Consider the following 21956-nt stretch of genomic DNA (forward strand, 5'->3'; position numbering starts at 1 on the left):
TCCTAATTTAAACTATCTTCACTGGGAAGGTTTAGTGTCTTTGCCTTCAAATTTTCATGGAGAGAAACTTGTTGCGATCAGCTTGAAGAATAGCAACATAAAAGAACTTTTGATAGGGGAGAAGGTATAATCATTATTTAATTTCTTTTTCTTTTTTTTTTTCATGCTAATTTTCAAGTTCATGGAAGTTTTTTATTAAAAAAAATGTATTTTGCTATAGTGTCTTGCAGAATTGAAGTTCATTGATCTAAGTAACTCACAACAGCTCAGCAAAATACCAAAATTGTCAAGGATGCCAAAATTGGAGATACTTAATCTTGGAGGTTGTGTAAACTTTTGCAAACTTCATTCATCTATTGGCAAATTTTTTGAGATGAAATTTTTGAGGGTGCTTAATTTTAGAGAGAGTGGAATTAGAGAACTCCCAAGCAGCATTGGGTCCTTGACATCTCTTGAAAGTCTATGGCTCTCAAAGTGTTCAAAGTTTGAGAAATTCCCTGATAATTTCTTTGTGACTATGAGACGTTTAAGGATACTTGGGTTATCTGATAGTGGTATTAAAGAACTCCCAACCAGTATTGAGTGCTTAGAGGCTCTTGAAGTGCTGTTGCTTGATAATTGCTCAAATTTTGAGAAGTTCCCTGAGATCCAAAAGAATATGGAAAATCTAGATAGGCTTAATCTAGAAGATAGTGGTATTAAAGAATTATCTTGCTTGATAGGTCATCTTCCCCGACTTGTATCCTTAGAATTGAGCAAATGCAAAAACTTGAGGAGTGTTCCAAGCGGCATTTTACAGTTGGAATCCCTACGTATGTGCTATCTCTTTGATTGTTCAAATCTGATCATGGAGGATATGGAACATTCAAAAGGCCTTTCTTTACGTGAATCAGCTATAACAGAGCTGCCATCATCAATTAGGTTGATGTTGAGCAATTGTGAGAACCTTGAGACTCTTCCAAACAGCATTGGTATGACGCGTGTTAGTGAACTTGTTGTTCATAACTGTCCAAAGCTCCACAAATTGCCCGACAATCTGAGAAGCATGCAGTTAACAGAACTAAATGTAAGTGGTTGCAATCTGATGGCAGGAGCAATCCCCGATGATTTATGGTGCTTGTTCTCATTGAAAGATTTAAATGTGAGTGGAAACAACATTGATTGCATACCGGGTGGCATCATTCGTCTTTCTCGCTTGCGTTACCTTACCATGAATAACTGCTTGATGCTTAAAGAAATTCCAGAGCTTCCATCAAGTCTAAGACAGATAGAAGCATATGGTTGTCCACTCCTGGAAACTTTATCAAGTGATGCAAAGCATCCACTCTGGTCCTCTCTTCACAACTGCTTAAAATCACGAATTCAGGTATGAATTTTACATATGGCACTTATTTTATTTTATTTTTTAATGAAGGCATGAAATTTACATGCTATTTTTATACAGGATTTTGAATGCCCAACAGACTCGGAGGACTGGATACGGAAGTACCTCGATGTACAAGTTGTTATTCCAGGAAGTAGAGGAATACCAGAGTGGATAAGTCATAAGAGTATGGGACATGAAATAACAATAGATCTCCCAAAGAATTGGTATGAAGATAACAACTTCTTGGGATTTGCTTTATTCTGGCATCATGTTCCATTTGATGATGACGATGACGATGACGATGACGATGATTTATTCTGGCATCATGTTCCAGTTGACGATGACGACGACGATGACGACGACGATGACGACGACGATGACGATTACGATGACTTTGAGGATGGTACCCTTCGATTGCTGATATCCAATGGTGATCAATTTGGACGCGTGGAGTCGAAATATGTTTCTATCCACATAGAGAATAGCACATTATTTGCAGATCTAGCATTGATGGTGGTCTATTTCCCTCAGATTGCCATTTCAAGTGAGTATCGATCCAATAGGTGGAACAAGTTTAAGGCTGGCTTTTCGTCCTTTTTTCATGAGCCTAACGGCAAAGCAAGTTGCAAAGTGGAAAGTTGTGGGATCCATCTCATATATGACCATGGCCAAGATCACCCTCAACAGAGCCTTCAACTATTCAATGTCAAAAGAAGCCATGATGATACAGAGGATCACCCACATCACAAAAGATCAAAACATGTCTAGTTTCTAGCTCCCTCCGCAAAGGTACATCTTCTCTCTTTTTCATTTGCTTAAGGTTAAAATATTTATTAGAATTAGTGAAAAAGAAGTATCCAGACAACTTCTAATATTCATTTACTTAAGGTTAAATGACCTCCTTTTTCCTTTTCAAGCTTTGATTTTAACTATTTATTCATAACTATACCAAAATAAAAAACTTCCTTTTTGAGTATTTATTCTGCCTTATCTATAAAATAAATTATTGAATTTAGAACCACGAAACCATATTTAAATTTTAAAAGTTAAAAGTATCAAACTTAGGTAAGTATAGATACTAAATGGATTTTATAAAATATTTATTTATTTTATTTTTAATTTTATTTAATGCTTATAAATTAATTTTATTTAAACCCTAATATATATTATATAAATAAATTCTTAAAAGTGGTCTTTTTGTATTTTATAGTTGATATTTTAGTAAATACTTTTTGAGGTGGGATATCTTCCATTTGATTTTGAGATTTATTAAATGTTTAGATTTTAAAATTTCATTTAGTTATTAATTTATAAATAGCTACATAATTATTTAAATTATATTCTATATAATTTCTTTTATAAAATTTAATTTTATTTAAATATTTTATATTTTATTAAATAATTCTTGAAGGAAATTTGAAGGAAAATGCAAAGAAAAAAAACAAAGAAAAAAGTAAAAGGAAAGAAAAAGTGAAGAAAAAAAGAAGATTAAAAGTTGATAAATTATTTCTAACTAATTTAAAGATTAAATAATTTTAAAATACATATGTTTTTAACTAGTTTTAATTATATTTTATTTTCTTTTATATTTTTTATAGTACAATCAAATATGTGGAAATCATTTTATTTCTTTAATATTTTTTGGGAATAAACATAACCTTAAAATAATTAAATGCTCCGAACAACCCTACAAAAAATTTCATGTGTTGCTACCATAAATTTTTATGGGAAAAATAAGATTTTTGTAACAAATTTTATTTTTATTGTAAAAAAAATACATTTTTTTTAGAGATGAAATTTATATTTATGGCAAAATATTATATTTAACAATATCCAGGCAAAAAAAAAATTATAAGATTTTGATATGAATTTGGTCTTGAATTACATCATAATATAAGTTAAGCCTAATTGGAATTAATTTAATATTAATTTTACACTAAATAATTAAAGAAAAAAAAAAGGGGGGTCTTAAGCAAAAAGGGGGTCACACCATATTATAATTTAATATACATATATATTTTTTGTATTTTTTTTTTCCAAATTAGAGTCAACTTCCAAATATTCATGGGAAATTTTATATGAAATTTTGTTTAAGAACAATAAAATTAAAATAAATTTTAATTCTAAAATCATTCTGTTAGTTTCGGTCTCTCTTCTCATCGTTGACGAATCACAAACATCACCGGCGCAATGGGCAATGAAATATTCCTGTTGCCGAAAACGCTGATCGGTCGGAGATTAAAGCCCTAGATCAACCAGAATCTCGCTGAAGAACCCTACAGAAAAAAGAGCATCCTTGAGACTTCGAAAACAAGTTCGAGAAGACATTTTGTTAGTTTTTTTACCTTTATTTTGTTCAATTTCCTGTGATAATCTGCCTCTGCCACTGATTTTCAGTGTGAAATTTACGTTTTCTAGGTTTAGATGTTCTTCCTTAGCTTGATTGAGCACACGCTGCAATTGCGGCCTCATCTTCTGGACCTTCCCCTCAATGAAGCCGTCAAAAGAGAGTTTGAAAGTCTCTTCTTAGACAAGGTCTGGAGATTGAGCATTATCTTTGCGTTTTTCATTTGTTATTGAGATTTCGAAGCATTTAAGGGACTGAGAAGAATGTCTTGTGACGATATTAGGTGTACTGATGGTGGTTTTGTCTGGTGCTTCTATACTTAATCTAAAATTTCGTCTTCACACATTATCTATCTTGTTCTTTGATGCAAGTGTATTTCTGACAGAGTCTAATTATTATTTTTCATTTTATTTTCCTTTTTATTGATGTTTGGTTTCACTCCTTAAACGGAAATGGAATGACTGTGGTTTCTTTCCTGGACTGCAGCCAAAATTGATGATTTTGAGCGGATTCGCCCACAAGAACTGAATGAACAAAATATAGAAGCCTTAGTTGCTGAGAATAATCTGGTACTCAATCATCCTGTTTCATCTTTTCTTTCCTTTTCTTAACTTTTATATGTCACTTCAGTTGGTAATTTTCATTCTGGTGGAACCCTGATAAACCATTGATATTACCAAAAAGTATAATTGAAATCCTGGGAAACTATGAATTAGTTTTTAATGATGGCAACAGAGGAGAGACAATGGGGAATTTTGTAGACTACATCTAGGTTTCAGGCATGAACTGCAGTTCTATGGGCTTGGTTCTACTTGTCCTGTACTAGAGCGAAGGTTCTATTTTTTTTTCCAATTACTGGATCAAATAGGACTTAAATAAGTGAAATTCGGGTGTGATAATGGAAGCAATATAGTTATTTAGTCTTTTCTTTCTTTCACTTCTGGGTCCCTGAGAATGATATTCATTGATGCAAAAAATGAAGATCCCTCCAGTCAATGATATGGATCTTTGCATTGCAGAGTCTTGTCAACAAATATGACAAAATGTCTTTCTATTCTTGTGTTCAATATAATCTGGAAGAGACACATGGAGTACCATATTATGTCTTCAAATTTCTGTGACAATATCGCAGACAGTTTAGGTTGGTTTTTAGTTTTACCACATCTATATGGTATTGAATTTGTTTGAATATAACAATTGTAAGTATATTTAGATGATTTTGAGTTGTTTGTGGATTTATCTGATGTATGTAGATACTATGCTTGTGTTCATGGTTGGTTTTTCTATTTGGACAGAGTAAAATTGCTCATGATTCAAGATTTAATTCTTAAAGTTGGAGAGTGCTTGGAGGCAAGAAGCTTATTCTTATTCTCTTCTTTCCTTTTTTAATTATTGTAAGGGTTCAATATTTCCTAGAGTTGTCTAATTGTCTCCTAGGTGACTTCTTTCCCTTTCTGTAGGCATTATTAAGTATATATATAAGCAGTGATTTTAAATCTAAAACTTAATTATACTATTTGCCTTTTGAGTAGTTAGGATTAAGACTTCTTGAGTAAAAAAGGAATCTCTCTACTGTACTCTTTCTTCCCCACTCTTCCTTCCCCTTTAGGACATTGCTTTGCAGAAGTAGCATTTGTTATCTCACTGACACTTGGTGTGAACCTGCTGCCTGCATAGCTTGCCTATATAGGCAATATATAGAGTGATTTATCACAACAGGTAGTTTCGTTTTATAGTGATTTTTTTTTTTTGATAGATAAACGCACAAAAATATATTAAAAAGGGGCATAAAAGGCGACCCAGAGTATACAGGGAGTATACAAGCATCACCTACAAAAAACCAGAAACAAAAAGGACAAACCCTTACCAGCCCTCAACAAGAACCCAACCAGTCCACAAAATTAAACAAGGAAAAGGGGCCTTCAACTATGGAAGAATTAGCCCAAGATAAGAGATTACAAATGAAGGAATTTTTCAATCTTTGAATTGATAGGACCTCATTTTCAAAAACTATCCTATTTCTTTCCTTCCAAACTGTCCAAAATAAGCAAAGAGGAGCTGCCCTCCAAACCTTACTACGCTTCTTATCCTTTAAGGGAGCAAGCCAACCTAAAAGAGTGTCTCTGACCGAAAATGGGATAACCCAATTAACACCAAATAAGGAGAACAAGAGATCCCACAAGACCTTCGCCTTAGAACAGTGAATAAGGATGTGATTTATCGTCTCTTCTTCATCACAACACAAGGGGCACCTGTTAGCTAAATTCCAGCCCCTCCTCTTTAGTTGGTCTTGAGTGAGCACCTTCCCCCAAGAGGCTTCCCAAGCAAAAAAGCCCACCTTGGTAGGAACAAACGAACTCCAAATAATTCTCCAAGGAAACGGGACTGCACTGCTGTGGTCAAGAGAATTGAAACAGGATTTTACAGAGAAAATCCCATCCTTCGTCTCCTTCCACACCATCCTATCCTCCAAATCAGCATTCAGCCTCTTACCTTGAATGATCAGAAGGAATCTCTCCACCTCCTCCACCTCCCAATCATTGAAAGGTCTAAGGAAGCGGGGATTCCACCCACCCACTTCCCCCATTGAGTCCCAACAGTCCGCAACCTTTGCGTCTTTAGAAACCGCTAAATCAAACAAGGAAGGGTAGGCCTCACAAAGAGGAGTGTTCCCTTACCAAGTATCTTTCCAAAACCTCACCCTTTTACCATCCCCCACCGAAAAAGAAACATTGTTGAGCAACAACAGCCCTTCCTTGCTGATTTCTTTCCAAAGCCCCACCCCGTAGCCCTCCCTACCCCCGCAAGTGCACCAACCTCCACTAACAACCCCAAACTTCGTGCCAATTATAAGCTTCCAATAGGAGTCCCTTTCAACCGCAAACCGCCAACTCCATTTGCACAAAAGGGCCCTATGGAGAGTAGTGAGGTCTCTAATCCCCAACCCTCCCTTCTTTTTATGAGAACAAACAATACCCCATTTTATTAGGTGGGGCTTCTTCTCCAACGCACCCCCTCCCCAAAGGAAATCCCTTTGAATTTTCTCAAGCCTTAATTTAACCACTCTTGGCATACGCATTAAGGACATGAGGTAGGTTGGCATGCTCGCCAAAGTGCTCCGAATGAGAGTGATTCTTCCACCCTTGGAAATGAATTGCCTCTTCCATAAGGCTAGCCTCTTGCGCATCCTCTCTTCCATTCCGTCCCAAACCATCACCGACTTATGCGAAGCACCCAAAGGGAGCCCCAAATAGGTAGAAGGAAGAGATCCTACTTTGCAGCCCAGTTCAGCAGCTAGTAATTCAGCGTTCTCCACTCTACCCACCGGCAAAATTTCACTTTTGTTCAGATTAATGCGCAATCCAGAGGTGGTTTCAAACCACAAGAGTAACCAACTTAAAAAGGCCAATTGCTCTTGGGAATCCTTGCAGAAGACTAGCGCATCATCAGCGAACAGCAGGTGTGAAACTCGAATTTCTGCTCCTTCCCTTCCCCTTATCCTGCAACCTGACAGGTAACCCCCTCTCACTGCCCTATTAATGAGGCTAGTCAAAGCCTCCATTCCTAAAACAAAAAGGTAAGGGGAAAGGGGGTCCCCTTGCCTTAACCCCCTAGTGCTTCGGAAAAAACCGGATGGAGAGCCGTTGATCAGAACAGAGAATGACGCAGTGGATAAACACCATTTGATCCACCCAGCCCATTTTTCCCCAAAGCCCATTTTTTGCATCACTGACGGCAAAAAATCCCAATTGATACGATCGTAGGCCTTCTCTAAATCCAATTTGCATAAAACCCCACTTTCCTTCCTTTTCAGCAATGAGTCTATAACCTCATTGGCTATTAACGCAGCATCTAGGATCTGCCTACCTTCAACAAATGCATTTTGGGTAGTAGACACCACTTTTCCCACAACCTTTTTCAATCTATTGGCTAAGACCTTTGCAAGCAGCTTGTAAAGGCTTCCCACCAAGTTGATGGGTCTAAAATTGGTCAAGTCTTCAGCCCCGCCCTTTTTTGGGATTAAGACAAGGAAGGTGGTATTCAGATTACGGACAAACTTTCCCCTCTCAAAGAAATCTTTGAAAAAACCCATAATTTCGTCTTTGACGAAGTCCCAGCAAAAGTGCCAGAAGGCTAGGGTAAACCCATCCGGGCCAGGGGCTTTGTCCCCATTCAACTCTGAAAGAGCCAGGAATACCTCCTCCACAGTGAACATTAGCTCCAGCCTAGCTGCCTCCTCTGCCCCAATGCTGTCAAACTCCAGATTGTTCACACTAGGGCGCCAGCCACCTGGATCCGATAAAAGAGACTGAAAGGCCCTCACCACACCCCTTTGAATCTCCTGCTCTTCGGACAGCCAGTTACCATTGACTTTAATTTTCTTCAGGCAATTCTTCCTTCTGTTGGAATTTGCCATCTTGTGAAAAAATCCCGTGTTCTTGTCCCCTTCCTTCAGCCAAATCTGTCTTGACTTTTGTCTCCACGAAATCTCCTCCATAAGCACCCATTTCTTGAAATCCTCCTTCGCCTCCTTTCTCGCTTCTAACTCCCAGTCATTTAAAACTCTTAGCTGCTCCTGAATATCCCAATAAGACACCTTGTCCAAAGCCAGCCTCTTGTTCACTCCAATTCTGTCGAAAACTTCCGAATTCCACTCCTTCAACTTAATTTTTAAAGCCTTTAATTTTTCTGTCAGGATAAAACTGTAGGACCCACTATAATTGAATCCTTGCCACCAGCCTTTTAACAGATCCTTAAACCCGTCCTCCCTTAACCACATATTCTCAAATCGAAACGGAGTTGGGCCTCTCCTCACTCCTCCCCCATCAAACAAAATGGGGAAGTGATCAGACACCGGTCTTGGAAGAGAACACTGGAATACCCCACTGAAGTGATTCTCCCACTCCTCCGAAATTAGAAAACGATCCAACCTAGACCTGGAGTGACCATTCAGCCCTCCAGTCCACGTGAACGGCCCCCCCTGGATAGGCAAATCTCTCAAGGCCAACTCCTCAATCACCTCCGAAAATCTTCTCATGGAGCCAGTGATTCTGCCTTCTCTACTACGCTCACTGGGAAATCTGACCACATTGAAGTCCCCACCAATACACCAGGGATCCGACCATAACCCTCGAATGGCACCTAATTCTTCCCAGAACAGCTCCCTATTACGCTTCAAAGTGGGCCCATACACTCCCGTAAAGACCCACAAGAAGCCGTCCTCGCAGTTTTTGAACCGGCACGAAATTGAGAAAAGTCCCACCTCCATGTCTACTAGCTCCAAGACTCTCTTGTCCCAAAACACTACAACCCCACCAGCAGCCCCCCTAGCACTCATAGCGTCCCAACCTAAAAACCTCCCCACTCCAAGACTGTGGACAATCTCCCTGGTCATAACTTGAATTTTGGTCTCCTGCAAACACACCAAATCCGCTCTTTGCGATCTGATCAAAGCCTTAATAACCTTCCTTTTGGCCCTGTCATTGGCACCTCTAACATTCCAAGATAGTATCTTTATCTTCATCCAATAATCGAAGTTCTAACCCCGCCAACTCTGACCAAAGATTTCTTCTTCTTCGCACCATTATAATTAACGGACCACTCCAATTTTTTCAACTCACGATCAAACTTCGTGGATCCTAAAATCTCTTTCTTGATATTCTGCTCCCTTCTTCTCTTAGTCCTTAGGAGCAGATTCAATATTTCACCTTCAATTCCATCCGTCGAAAAACCCAGGAAGTTACTGAATCTCGCCAAACAACTGTCGTCCCACCGATCTCCTCTTTCTTCTAAATCTTGTAACAAAACTTCAATGGATTTCTCCCCCTCGGTATCCATTTCCCCAGTACTACCGTCTGCCAGAATAATGCTCAAAGGAAGCTGCTCATCTCCCTCGTTCACCGCGATCAAACCAGCCGAGGCTGCCTCCTTCGCTCCAGCCCGGACAAACCCAGAAGAAAGAGAAGAAGAAGAGAGCACCCGCCCTCCCACAGAAAACGAAGGGATGTCGACATACTTGGAAGCTTCAACACGCAACGCTTCGTCGGTCATCTCCCCTCTACCCACCTCAGAGACTTCCAGCGGCTTCGGATCTCTTGACATGCCGACAAAGAGGGTTGACGTCTCCAGAAACGCCTCTCGCCAAACTTCTCGCTTGAGCCCTAGGACGAGAGAGATCATCCCCTTGGTCGGCGACTCCAAACGCTTCTACCTCCAAGCTAGTCGAACTTGCCCTAGGACGAGAATCCAGAGAATCCAGAGGCCCTTCCCCAGATATAGCCTCTCCAGCCACTGCTGCGAGTCCATCGAGCCCAAAACCTGCTCCCTTCTCCCCTTCGCTGCAGCCCAGCACGTCAAAAGAGATAATGGGCCTGGATGAATGGCCCGCACTCTTTAAAGGAACGTTAATAGGGCCCTGGCTCTTCCCTCTTTCAAAGGAAGGGCCCTGAAGCACCCCAATGACCGCTCCATTGGGCTCAGAAATTGGCCCAAAAACTGATCCATCCAACGTATTACAAGCAGACTGCTTGTCCCCTTTCACACGTCCATCAGCCGAACCTACCCTACCCTCCATTGCAGTACCTGCCACCACAGGAGGGGAGGGAGGAACATCTCCAGTGGGCGACACGTCAAGCCTACCCTGCTGAACTCTCCACTGCTCCACCTTCTCCCTTTGACTTCCTCCATCATCTTCTCCACCCCTTACGCCACCCTCCCCGCTGAGACTCCCCGCCGGCACCACCTGCGTGAACCCAGGAGGAAGCTCCCACCAGAGTTGCAGGGAGTAACATCCCGATCCCACCACGATTTGGACAGAGCTGGGAAACTCCATTTCCACGCACTTCACAAGGATATGTGCCCACTGCATCTCAGGCGAAGACAACGAGTAGTCATCTATAGCTACAAATCCTCCACACCCATCCCCTATTCTTTTAAAAATCTCCGGGCTCCACAGATGAAGGGGGAGCCCAACCACCCTTACCCAGACTTCTTTAGCGCTTGAATCCTTACAGAGACACCCCACCTCTGGGTTCCACCTATTCAAAACAATTACATTCTCCTTAATGTTTCTTGCACCTCTAGCTAAAACACGTTCAGCCTCCCTAGAAGAATCGAACTCAAACAACAATAAGCCTCTGCCTAACAAAGCCACCCTTAGATTCCCCTTCAGAGCCCACTGCTGCGACGCCCATCTCCTAACATACTCTAACTCGGGAACGGGAACTGAGTTGAGACCCCACCAACCTACCAAACACTGTCTCAACTGATCAATCCTTTCTCGCACCTCTCTTTCCCCCACCTCTAACCAGACAGACTGTCCTACCCTTTTCGGACTTATCTTAACAGCATCTGCATAGGATTTCAGCTCCACCCCTTTCTCCCGCCACTGAACCTTCGATCCTCCTCTCTCCCTCGTCAAATCCTTTGGTCCTTTGGGAGCCAGATAGACACCTGATGGGGCCACACCAAGATCTCTCAACCTCACAGCCAATAAGTTCCAACCAAGGGACTGTCCCTTCCCCTCTGGAAAGATTAAACTGAACTTTTTTGATTCAGAGTCGCGCACTGAGCAGAGGATGAATCTCCCTGCCTCATTCAACCGTCGCTCCAACTTATACTTCCTGTTCCACTCCTCCCAACCAATGGCCCATCCCCTGTTGTTAGACTCTCTGCAGCAAGTTTCTACTCCATCCAGTAAGCACCGTAAGCTCGCCTCCCCGAATCTAATCCAAGAGGAGATCCCTTTGCATCTCTCCCATATGCACCCTTTCAACTTTCCTCCCACCTCCTCAACCAGAATCTCGAAAGATTTGGCCTCCACCACGAAACAGCTTCTTCCTCCCCTATCCATTCAAAGCATTCTGATTTCAAACACAATATATTTCTGAATTTTATTTTACCTGCTTCCTATTCCCGTTTACTCTTCCTTATGAGGCATACACCATTTGTCTCAACTTAAAACATGGCCTTCCATTGATATACAATAGTTTGGTTCATTGCAGTTGGTCCATTGATATAAAGTGTACCACCTTGCTGTAAATCCAGGCAACCATCAAAATTTTTAGCCATGTAAATGAAAATTTTGTATATGCCGTTCTATTTATGATGGATAATTGCATCCTTACACCTTATTGTTTCAGTTCATTTATAATATAAAACTCGGGTATGGTCAATGAACTCACTTCATGAATTTTTGGTAATGCCCAAGCTCAAGCTTGAGTTTTAAGTCAATTATATAGAGACTGAAAAAGAACACTACTGCTTAAACCTTAAATTTGAGCTAGGAAAAGCGTGAGCCTTAATTTTTGTTACATTGTAGACACTCCTAAAACTTGGTATTCTATTTCCAATGAAAAGACACAAAAAGAGCACTACCATGCTGGAGCTTACTTTTTCTTAATAACTGGACTCACACATAAGCTGCTTTTTTCACCCTAAATTCTGTATATTTAATTATCATGCAACAAGGCCAGAAATTACAAAGTAATTCCAACCATGGTTGTTTTAACTTATTCATCTTCTCACATTTTCATTTTCGACCCAAAATAGCTAGAGATGATTATTTTCTTTGATTGCTTTCTCTTATATCGGGTTCCAAATGGTATGAAAAAACTTCTAGGCTTGCAAATACTTCTCTAAAATCTAATTTATAGTACTATTGCTGACTTGCTTTTGAACTATTCTTTCCCCTTCATTTTCCAATACTATATATTCTCTCTCTCTCTCTCTCTCTCTCTCTCTCTCTCTTTTTTCTTTTTGATAAGAACAAAACAACTCCTTCACAATATGAGCCAACTGATGTTCCATTTTCTTTCAAAAATGGTTCCCTTAACAGCCATGCAAATTTTCTGCATAAAATAGACCATTTTCTTCAATATTGATTAGAAAGGTGAACTCCGGTGAAGTTTACATGTAAGGTGTGATCATATTATGAACTAATTCTCTTTTATCTTTATTTGCTATCTTCTTATTGGCCTTCACTTTTAACTTCTGTTTATCTTTTTTTTCTTCTGGATTACAACCCCAAAAATCTGCCAACCTGCCTACAAAAGAAAAGAATTGTTTAGCGGAGCACATTGTGTGAAGTTCTATATTTGCTAATAAGTTTACTTCTTGTTCTTGTTCTGAGTAGGTAAAAAGGGAAAAAGAAAAACAATTACTGAGGCATTTTTTGTGGAGATTCTGGACAAGTGCCTCACTCTAGAATGATTGATTTGCTTCCTAGCTTCTTGCAAAATTGCATTACCTCTTTTGAAGTTGATGGTAGTTTATATCCTGCAACCTTTCATAGTTAAGGGCGAAGAACTATAATTGTTAGTAATAAAAAGATAACATGCAGAAACAGGAAAATCAGCTCAAACTAGCCCTACTAGCTCAAATTCCAGTCCTTAGCCCATTGACTCATATGATAGGCTTACATAATGTATCTACCTGCTACCTCAGACCTCAATGTTTGTTATACTAATGGGGCACTTGTACTTAGACAAATGGAGTTGCTACTGTAGAAGCATGGTGGCTCAGACTGAATCTGAGAAGCATGCAGTTAAAAGAACTAAATGTAAGTGATTGCAATCTGATGGCAGGAGCAATCCCCGATGATTTATGGTGCTTGTTCTCATTGGAAGTGTTAAATGTGAGTGGAAACAATATTGATTGCATACCTGGTGGCATCATTCGTCTTTCTCGGTTGCGTTACCTTTTCATGAGTCACTGCTTGATGCTTAAAGAAATTCCAGAGCTTCCATCAAGTCTAAGACAGATAGAAGCATATGGTTGTCCACTCCTGGAAACTTTATCAAGTGATGCAAAGCATCCACTCTGGTCCTCTCTTCACAACTGCTTAAAATCACACATTCAGGTATGAATTTTACATATGGCTCTTATTTTATTTTATTTTTTAATGAAGGCATGAAATTTACATGCTATTTTTATACAGGATTTTGAATGCCCAACATACTGGACGAAGTACTACCATGTACAAGTTGTTATTCCAGGAAGTAGAGGAATACCAGAGTGGATAAGTCATAAGAGTATGGGAGATGAAATAAAAATAGATCTCCCAAAGAATTGGTATGAAGATAACAACTTCTTGGGATTTGCTTTATTCTGGCATCATGTTCCAGTTGATGATGACGATGACGATGACGATGAAGATGACGATGACGATGACGATGACAATGACGATGATGATGACGATGACGATGACGATGACGATGATGATGACGATGACGATGACGATGGGGGTGGTACCCATCGATTGTTCATATCCAATGGTGATCAATTTGGACACGTGATGACGATGGACCCTATTCTGAATTGTAGTCGAGACATGAAGAATAGAACATTTGCAGATCCAGCATTGATGGTGGTCTATGTCCCTCAGATTGCCATTTCAAGTGAGTATCGATCCAATGGGTGGAACAAGTTTGAGGCTGGCTTTTCGTCCGTTTTTAATGAGCCTAACGGCAAAGCAAGTTGCAAAGTGGAAAGTTGTGGGATCCATCTCATAATCATATATGACCATGGCCAAGATCACCCTCAACAGAGCCTTCAACTATTCAATGTCAAAAGAAGCCATGATGATACAGAGGATCACCCACATCACAAAAGATCAAAACATGTCTAGTTTCCAGCTCCCTCTGCCAAGGTACATCTTCCATCTCATCTATGCGCAAGATCATCCTCAACAGAGCCTTCAACTATTCAATGTCAAAAGAAGCCATGATGATACAGAGGATCACCCACATGTCTAGTTTCCAGCTCCCTCCGCCAAGGTACATCTTTTCTCTTTTTATTTGCTTAAGGTTAAAATATTTATTAGAATTAGTGAAAAAGAAGTATCCAGACAACTTCTAATATTCAGTTACTTAAGGTTAAATGACCTCTTTTTTCTTTTCTTTTTTCCCTTTTCAAGCTTTGATTTTAACTATTTATTCATAACTATACCAAAATAAAAAACTTCCTTTTCAAAAAATATGTGAGTATTTATTCTGCCTTATCTTTAAAATAAATTATTGAATTTAGAACCACGAAACCATATTTAAATTTTAAAAGTTAAAAGTATCAAACTTAGGTAAGTATAGATACTAAATGGATTTTATAAAATATTTATTTATTTTATATTTAATTTTATTTAATGCTTATAAATTAATTTTATTTAAACCCTAATATATATTATAAAAATAAATTCTTAAAAGTGGTCTTTTTGTATTTTATAGTTGATATTTTAGTAAATATTTTTTGAGGTGGGATATCTTCCATTTGATTTTGAGATTTATTAAATGTTTAGATTTTAAAATTTCATTGAGTAGTTATTAATTTATAAATAGCTACATAATTATTTATATTATATTCTATATAATTTCTTTTATAAAATTTAATTTAATTTAAATATTTGATATTTTATTAAATAATTCTTTTAGGGGTGGTTGTTTTATAACTAAAGTTAAGCAACTAAGTTAATTAAAAATTTAAATATATATATATAACTTGAAAGTTAAAACAACACAAATAAGTATTTTAAAAATAATATTTTTATATATTTAAAATTTTAGATTCATGTTAACATAGTTTGATAAGAGATTAACAAGCTAAAACCATGTTAACGGGTTATTCTTCAACTTAACCCATTTATTAATGAGATTAAAGATTAAACGAATTGTATTGTGATAAAAAAAAAGAAAAAAAAGTTGTATTTATATCAAATCATTTTGATATGATTATTAAATGAGTTATATTTGAGTTGAATAAATTTTAATATTCTTAGGCTATATTTGGTTCCTAAAAAATTTGAAGGAAAATGTAGAGAAAAAAAAAACAAAGAAAAAAGTAAAAGGAAAAAAAAAGTGAAGAAAAAAAATAAATTAAAAGTTGATAAATTATTTATAACTAATTTAAAGATTAAATAATTTAAAAATACATATATTTCTAACTAGTTTTAATTATATTTTATTTTTTTTGATATTTTTGATAGTACAACCAAATATGTGGAAATCATTTTATTTTTTTAATATTTTTCGAGAACAAACATAACCTTAAAATAATTAAATGCTCCGAACACCCCTACAAATTTCATGTTTTGCTACCATAAATTTTTATGGGAAAAAGAAGATTTTTGCAACAAATTTTATTTTTATTGTAAAAAAATACATTTTTTTAGAGATGAAATTTATATTTATGGCAAAATATTATATTTAACAATATCCAGGCAAAAAAAAAATTATAAGATTTTGATATGAATTTTATCTTGAATTACATCATATTATAAGTTAAGCCTAATTTGAATTAATTTAATATTAATTTCACACTAAATAATTAAAGAAAAAAAAGGGGGTCACACCATATTATAATTTAAAATATTTTTTTTTTGAATTTTTTTTTTCCAAATTAGAGTCAACTTCCAAATATTGATGGGAAATTCTATATGAAATTTTGTTTAAGAACAATAAAATTAAAATAAATTTTAATTCTAAAATCATTCTGTTAATTTTGATTTTTTTTTTTTCACATTATTGAAATGATTTTTCTGTTTCAGGCTCTCAGCTAGGCGCTCCTCTCTCTCCCATCAACTTTGGTTTCGGTCTCTCCTCTCATCGTTGACGAATCACAAACCTCACCGGCGCAATGGGCAATGAAATATTCCTGTTGCCGAAAACGCTGATTGGTCGGAGATTAAAGCCCTAGATCAACCAGAATCTCACTGAAGAAACCTACAGAAAAAAGAGCATCCTTGAGACTGCGAAAACAAGTTCGAGAAGACATTTTGGTAGTTTATTTACCTTTATTTTGTTCAATTTCCTGTGATAATCTGCCTCTGTCACTGATTTTCAGTGTGAAATTTACGTTTTCTAGGTTTAGATGTTCTTCCTTAGCTTGATCGAGCACACGCTGCAATTGCGGCCTCATCTTCTGGACCTTCCCCTCAATGAAGCCATCAAAGGAGAGTTTGAAAGTCTCTTCTTAGACAAGGTCTGGAGATTGAGCATTATCTTTGCGTTTTTCATTTGTTATTGAGATTTCGAAGCATTTAAGGGACTGAGAAGAATGTCTTGTGACGATATGAGGTGTACTGATGGTGGTTTTGTCTGGTGCTTCTATACTTAATCTAAAATTTCGTCTTCACACATTATCTATCTTGTTCTTTGATGCAAGTGTATTTCTGACAGAGTCTAATTATTATTTTTCATTTTATTTTCCTTTTTATTGATGTTTGGTTTCACTCCTTAAACGGAAATGGAATGACTGTGGTTTCTTTCCTGGACTGCAGCCAAAATTGACGATTTTGAGCGGATTCGCCCACAAGAACTGAATGAACAAAATAGAGAAGCCTTAGTTGCTGAGAATAATCTGGTACTCAATCATCCTGTTTCATCTTTTCTTTCCTTTTCTTAACTTTTATATGTCACTTCAGTTGGTAATTTTCATTCTGGTGGAACCCTGATAAACCATTGATAATACCAAAAAGTATAATTGAAATCCTGGGAAACTATGAATTAGTTTTTAATGATGGCAACAGAGGAGAGACAATGGGGAATTTTGTAGACTACATCTAGGTTTCAGGCATGAACTGCAGTTCTATGGGCTTGGTTCTACTTGTCCTGTACTAGAGGGAAGGTTCTATTTTTTTTTTCCAATTACTGGATCAAATAGGACTTAAATAAGTGAAATTCGGGTGTGATAATGGAAGCAATATAGTTATTTAGTCCTTTCTTTCTTTCACTTCTGGGTCCCTGACAATGATATTCATTGATGCAAAAAATGAAGATCCTTCCAGTCAATGATATGGATCTTGCATTGCACAGTCTTGTCAACAAATATGACAAAATGTCTTTCTATTCTTGTGTTCAATATAATCTGGAAGAGACACATGTAAGTACTCCATATTATGTCTTCAAATTTCTGTGGCAATATCGCAGACAGTTTAGGTTGGTTTTTAGTTATACCACATCTATATGGTATTGAATTTGTTTTAATATAACAATTGTAAGTATATTTAGATGATTTTGAGTTGTTTGTGGACTTATCTGATGTATGTAGATACTATGCTTGTGTTCATGGTTGGTTTTTCTATTTGGACAGAGTAAAATTGCTCATGATTCAAGATTTAATTCTTAAAGTTGGAGAGTGCTTGGAGGCAAGAAGCTTATTCTTATTCTCTTCTTTCCTTTTTTAATAATATGTAAGGGTTCAATATTTCCTAGAGTTGTCTAATTGTCTCCTAGGTGACTTCTTTCCCTCTCTGTAGGCATTATTAAGTATATATATAAGCAGTGATTTTAAATCTAAAACTTAATTATACTATTTGCCTTTTGAGTAGTTAGGATTAAGACTTCTTGAGTAAAAAAGGAATCTCTCTACTGTACTCTTTCTTCCCCACTCTTCCTTCCCCTTTAGGACATTGCTTTGCAGAAGTAGCATTTGTTATCTCACTGACACTTGGTGTGAACCTGCTGCCTGCATAGCTTGCCTATATAGGCAATATATAGAGTGATTTATCACAACAGGATTTATCACAACAGGTAGTTTCGTTTTATAGTGATTTCAAACACAATATATTTCTGAATTTTATTTTACCTGCTTCCTATTCCCGTTTACTCTTCCTTATGAGGTATACACCATTTGTCTCAACTTAAAACATGGCCTTCCATTGATATACAATAGTTTGGTTCATTGCAGTTGGTCCATTGATATAAAGTGTACCACCTTGCTGTAAATCCAGGCAACCATCAAAATTTTTAGCCATGTAAATGAAAATTTTGTATATGCCGTTCTATTTATGGTGGATAATTGCATCCTTACACCTTATTGTTTCAGTTCATTTATAACATAAAACTCGGGTATGGTCAATGAACTCACTTCATGAATTTTTGGTAATGCCCAAGCTCAAGCTTGAGTTTTAAGTCAATTATATAGAGACTGAAAAAGAACACTACTGCTTAAACCTTAAATTTGAGCTAGGAAAAGCGTGAGCTTTAATTTTTGTTACATTGTAGACACTCCTAAAACTTGGTATTCTATTTCCAATGAAAAGAGACAAAAAGAGCACTACCATGCTGGAGCTTACTTTTTCTTAATAACTGGACTCACACATAAGCTGCTTTTTTCGCCCTAAATTCTGTATATTTAATTATCATGCAACAAGGCCAGAAATTACAAAGTAATTCCAACCATGGTTGTTTTAACTCATTCATCTTCTCACATTTTCATTTTCGACCCAAAATAGCTAGAGATGATTATTTTCTTTGATTGCTTTCTCTTATATCGGGTTCCAAATGGTATGAAAAAACTTCTAGGCTTGCAAATACTTCTCTAAAATCTAATTTATAGTACTATTGCTGACTTGCTTTTGAACTATTCTTTCCCTTTCATTTTCCAATACTATATATATTCTCTCTCTCTCTCTCTCTCTTTTTTCTTTTTGATAAGAACAAAACAACTCCTTCACAATATGAGCCAACTGATGTTCCATTTTCTTTCAAAAATGGTTCCCTTAACAGCCATGCGAATTTTCTGCATAAAATAGACCATTTTCTTCAATATTGATTAGAAAGGTGAACTCCGGTGAAGTTTACATGTAAGGTATGATCATATTATGAAGTAATTCTCTTTTATCTTTATTTGCTATGTTCTTATTGGCCTTCACTTTTAACTTCTGTTTATCTTTTTTTTCTTCTGGATTACAACCCCAAAAATCTGCCAACCTGCCTACAAAAGAAAAGAATTGTTTAGTGGAGCACATTGTGTGAAGTTCTATATTTGCTAATAAGTTTACTTCTTGTTCTTGTTCTGAGTAGGTAAAAAGGGAAAAAGAAAAACAATTACTGAGGCATTTTTTGTGGAGATTCTGGACAAGTGCCTCACTCTAGAATGATTGATTTGCTTCCTAGCTTCTTGCAAAATTGCATTACCTCTTTTGAAGTTGATGGTAGTTTATATCCTGCAATCTTTTATAGTTAAGGGTGAAGAACTATAATTGTTAGTAATAAAAAGATAACATGCAGAAACAGGAAAATCAGCTCAAACTAGCCCTACTAGCTCAAATCCCAGTCCTTAGCCCATTGACTCATATGATAGGCTTACATAATGTATCTACCTGCTACCTCAGACCTCAATGTTTGTTATACTAATGGGGCGCTTGTACTTAGACAAATGGAGTTGCTACTGTAGAAGCATGGTGGCTCAGACTGGTCTCAGAAACAACCCATCTCAGGATCAATTACCAAAGAGGAGGAAGAAGCAGTGGAGACCCTGTACACATTGGTAGGAATGTTCCCCAACAGTGATAAGACGGACAATAAGGGTAAATTGGTTGGCGAATCATCAGAATCAAAGCATTCAACTTTGCCAGAGGCGAGGGAGAGCCCTGCACCCGCATTAGGTCTCTTCTTGATTTGCTATTGATTGCCTTGTTGAGGCTCTTCTTTTGTCTTTATTTGCTTTTTTTAATTTTTTGGGTTCTGGTTTGTTAAGATTTAATAGTTTATCTGATTCTGCAGTTTCATACTACCAAAGGCATACTGTCAAAGATAGTACAAAAATGGTATACATCTTTTCCTTGAACAGATTTTCCCATTTCTTAAATTTTTTGGTCATTGCTTAGAATGCAGAACATAGCTCTTGCATCTACTTCTGCATATTAATATTCTCATCATGTCTTAATCTTTGATTTTTGGTTGGAAGATCTGGTATTATGGCCAGGCTTGTCATCAACAGGGTTGCTTGGGACAGCAATTCATGGCCCTTCCTTGCAGTAATTTGCTTCCCTTCTCTTTGCTTCTCTCTCTCTCTCTCTCTCATCCTTCATTCATATTCGTGTTTCAGTTCTTCTTCTAAAACTCAAGCTTGGCTAGATAATGCTACTGGCACTACATGACCTAGTTCATTTGGAAATGGTGTCTCAACCGAAAAGGTAACCACCACTTGCTACTCTAGCTGATGCTTAAAAGTTCTGCAATATGAGTATTCATTCCCTTGCAAGTTTTTATATATAATTTTTTTAAGCATTTGATTGAGTTTATGTTGTGTTATTGAGTGTACAGGTTTCTAGAGTTACAGTGCATAAAAAGCAATCATGGAAAAGATGTGCAGCTCATATGTTCACATAAGTCGTCTTATTTGGGATTTAAAAAATTCAGAGAGAAAGGAAAGGATTTCAATGCAGCGTAATCAATTGAGAACAGATGAAGAATCAAAGGAAGTAGTTTCTCTGGCAGGCAACAATCCCAGTGGCCTGAGAAATGGATTGAATGGAGTTGTTTCTGCTAACAGCATTGGTGGTTCAGCCATGGAGAAGAATTCAATTGAAGCTAGAAAAGGTATTTTTCTACAGTAGGGGCTCCATCAAGATCAGCAGCGGCCTCCTGCATTTGGGACCTACACTTCTCTTTGTCTAAGTACAGTAGCAACTCCATTTGACTAATGCTGGTGAGTAGTTCCATCTAAAATGTGTATATTTGGCTCCCAAATGTATAATTCTGCAGCATATCCAATGATCAGAATCAACAAATCACTTGGTTGATTTTCTTATCAGCATGAACAGTTCTCTTTCGCTTAGGTTCCAATAGTGAGCCATGGAAGATTGAAAAAAGAAGTCAAATTTACTGAGATGTTTTCTCTCAATTTGCAGGTTCTTTTGGAAATAATCTTACTCCAGTTGATCCCTGTTGTTATGAAAGGAACAATAGTCATGTGGATACTCGATTGTATTTGATTTTGTTTGGTTGTGTTTCAAGATAGAATTGATTGTATAAGGATAGGTGAATGAGGCATGTTCTGACTTAAATGTTTAGTTCATGTTTTTGACAAGTGGATACTTGACCAATACAAAAGGTGTATGTATATTGTTTAGAAAGTTGATGTTGAGTAAAATTTGTTTCTATTAACCATTTCATTTGAAATGTTACTATTAAATTATTAAAAATGATATTTAAAGTTGAAACAAGGGAGATGAATTAAAGGTTAAACATGTGATATGCTTTAGATTTTTTTATTTAATTTTTTTTTTTGTAATAAAATATATTTCATCAAAAAAATTATATTTCATGGTAAAATTATATTTCATCAAAAAAATTATCTTTCATCAAAAATTTTTTTATGGCAAAAAAGTGACATTTTATTATGATTATTTTTATGAAAAATAATATATCGGCACAAAATTTTATTTAGTGAAAGTGTCATGTTGCTATAAATTTATTTTATAGTGAAAAATGACACGTTGTCACAAATTTATTTTGTGATGAAAAG

At 36.8% G+C, this 21956-nt stretch overlaps 1 protein-coding gene across 1 annotated transcript; it reads left to right on the plus strand.

The window, feature by feature from the left end:
- Nucleotides 1–29: 29 nt before the first annotated feature.
- Nucleotides 30–21603, plus strand: LOC100854773 (disease resistance protein RPV1). The gene is made up of 16 exons (XM_059738113.1): nucleotides 30–124; nucleotides 221–1366; nucleotides 1445–2155; nucleotides 3508–3697; nucleotides 3785–3901; nucleotides 4200–4282; nucleotides 13298–13572; nucleotides 13651–14488; nucleotides 16249–16479; nucleotides 16566–16682; nucleotides 16981–17063; nucleotides 19859–20091; nucleotides 20210–20253; nucleotides 20394–20622; nucleotides 20753–21137; nucleotides 21340–21603. The coding sequence occupies exons 2-3, from the start codon at nucleotides 293–295 to the stop codon at nucleotides 2132–2134; spliced, it is 1764 nt and encodes a 587-aa protein (XP_059594096.1). The 5' UTR covers nucleotides 30–124; nucleotides 221–292; the 3' UTR covers nucleotides 2135–2155; nucleotides 3508–3697; nucleotides 3785–3901; nucleotides 4200–4282; nucleotides 13298–13572; nucleotides 13651–14488; nucleotides 16249–16479; nucleotides 16566–16682; nucleotides 16981–17063; nucleotides 19859–20091; nucleotides 20210–20253; nucleotides 20394–20622; nucleotides 20753–21137; nucleotides 21340–21603.
- The last annotated feature ends 353 nt before the right edge of the window (nucleotides 21604–21956 follow it).

The sequence above is a fragment of the Vitis vinifera genome, chromosome 7, assembly GCF_030704535.1.
Source record: "Vitis vinifera cultivar Pinot Noir 40024 chromosome 7, ASM3070453v1".
NCBI lineage: Eukaryota > Viridiplantae > Streptophyta > Magnoliopsida > Vitales > Vitaceae > Vitis > Vitis vinifera.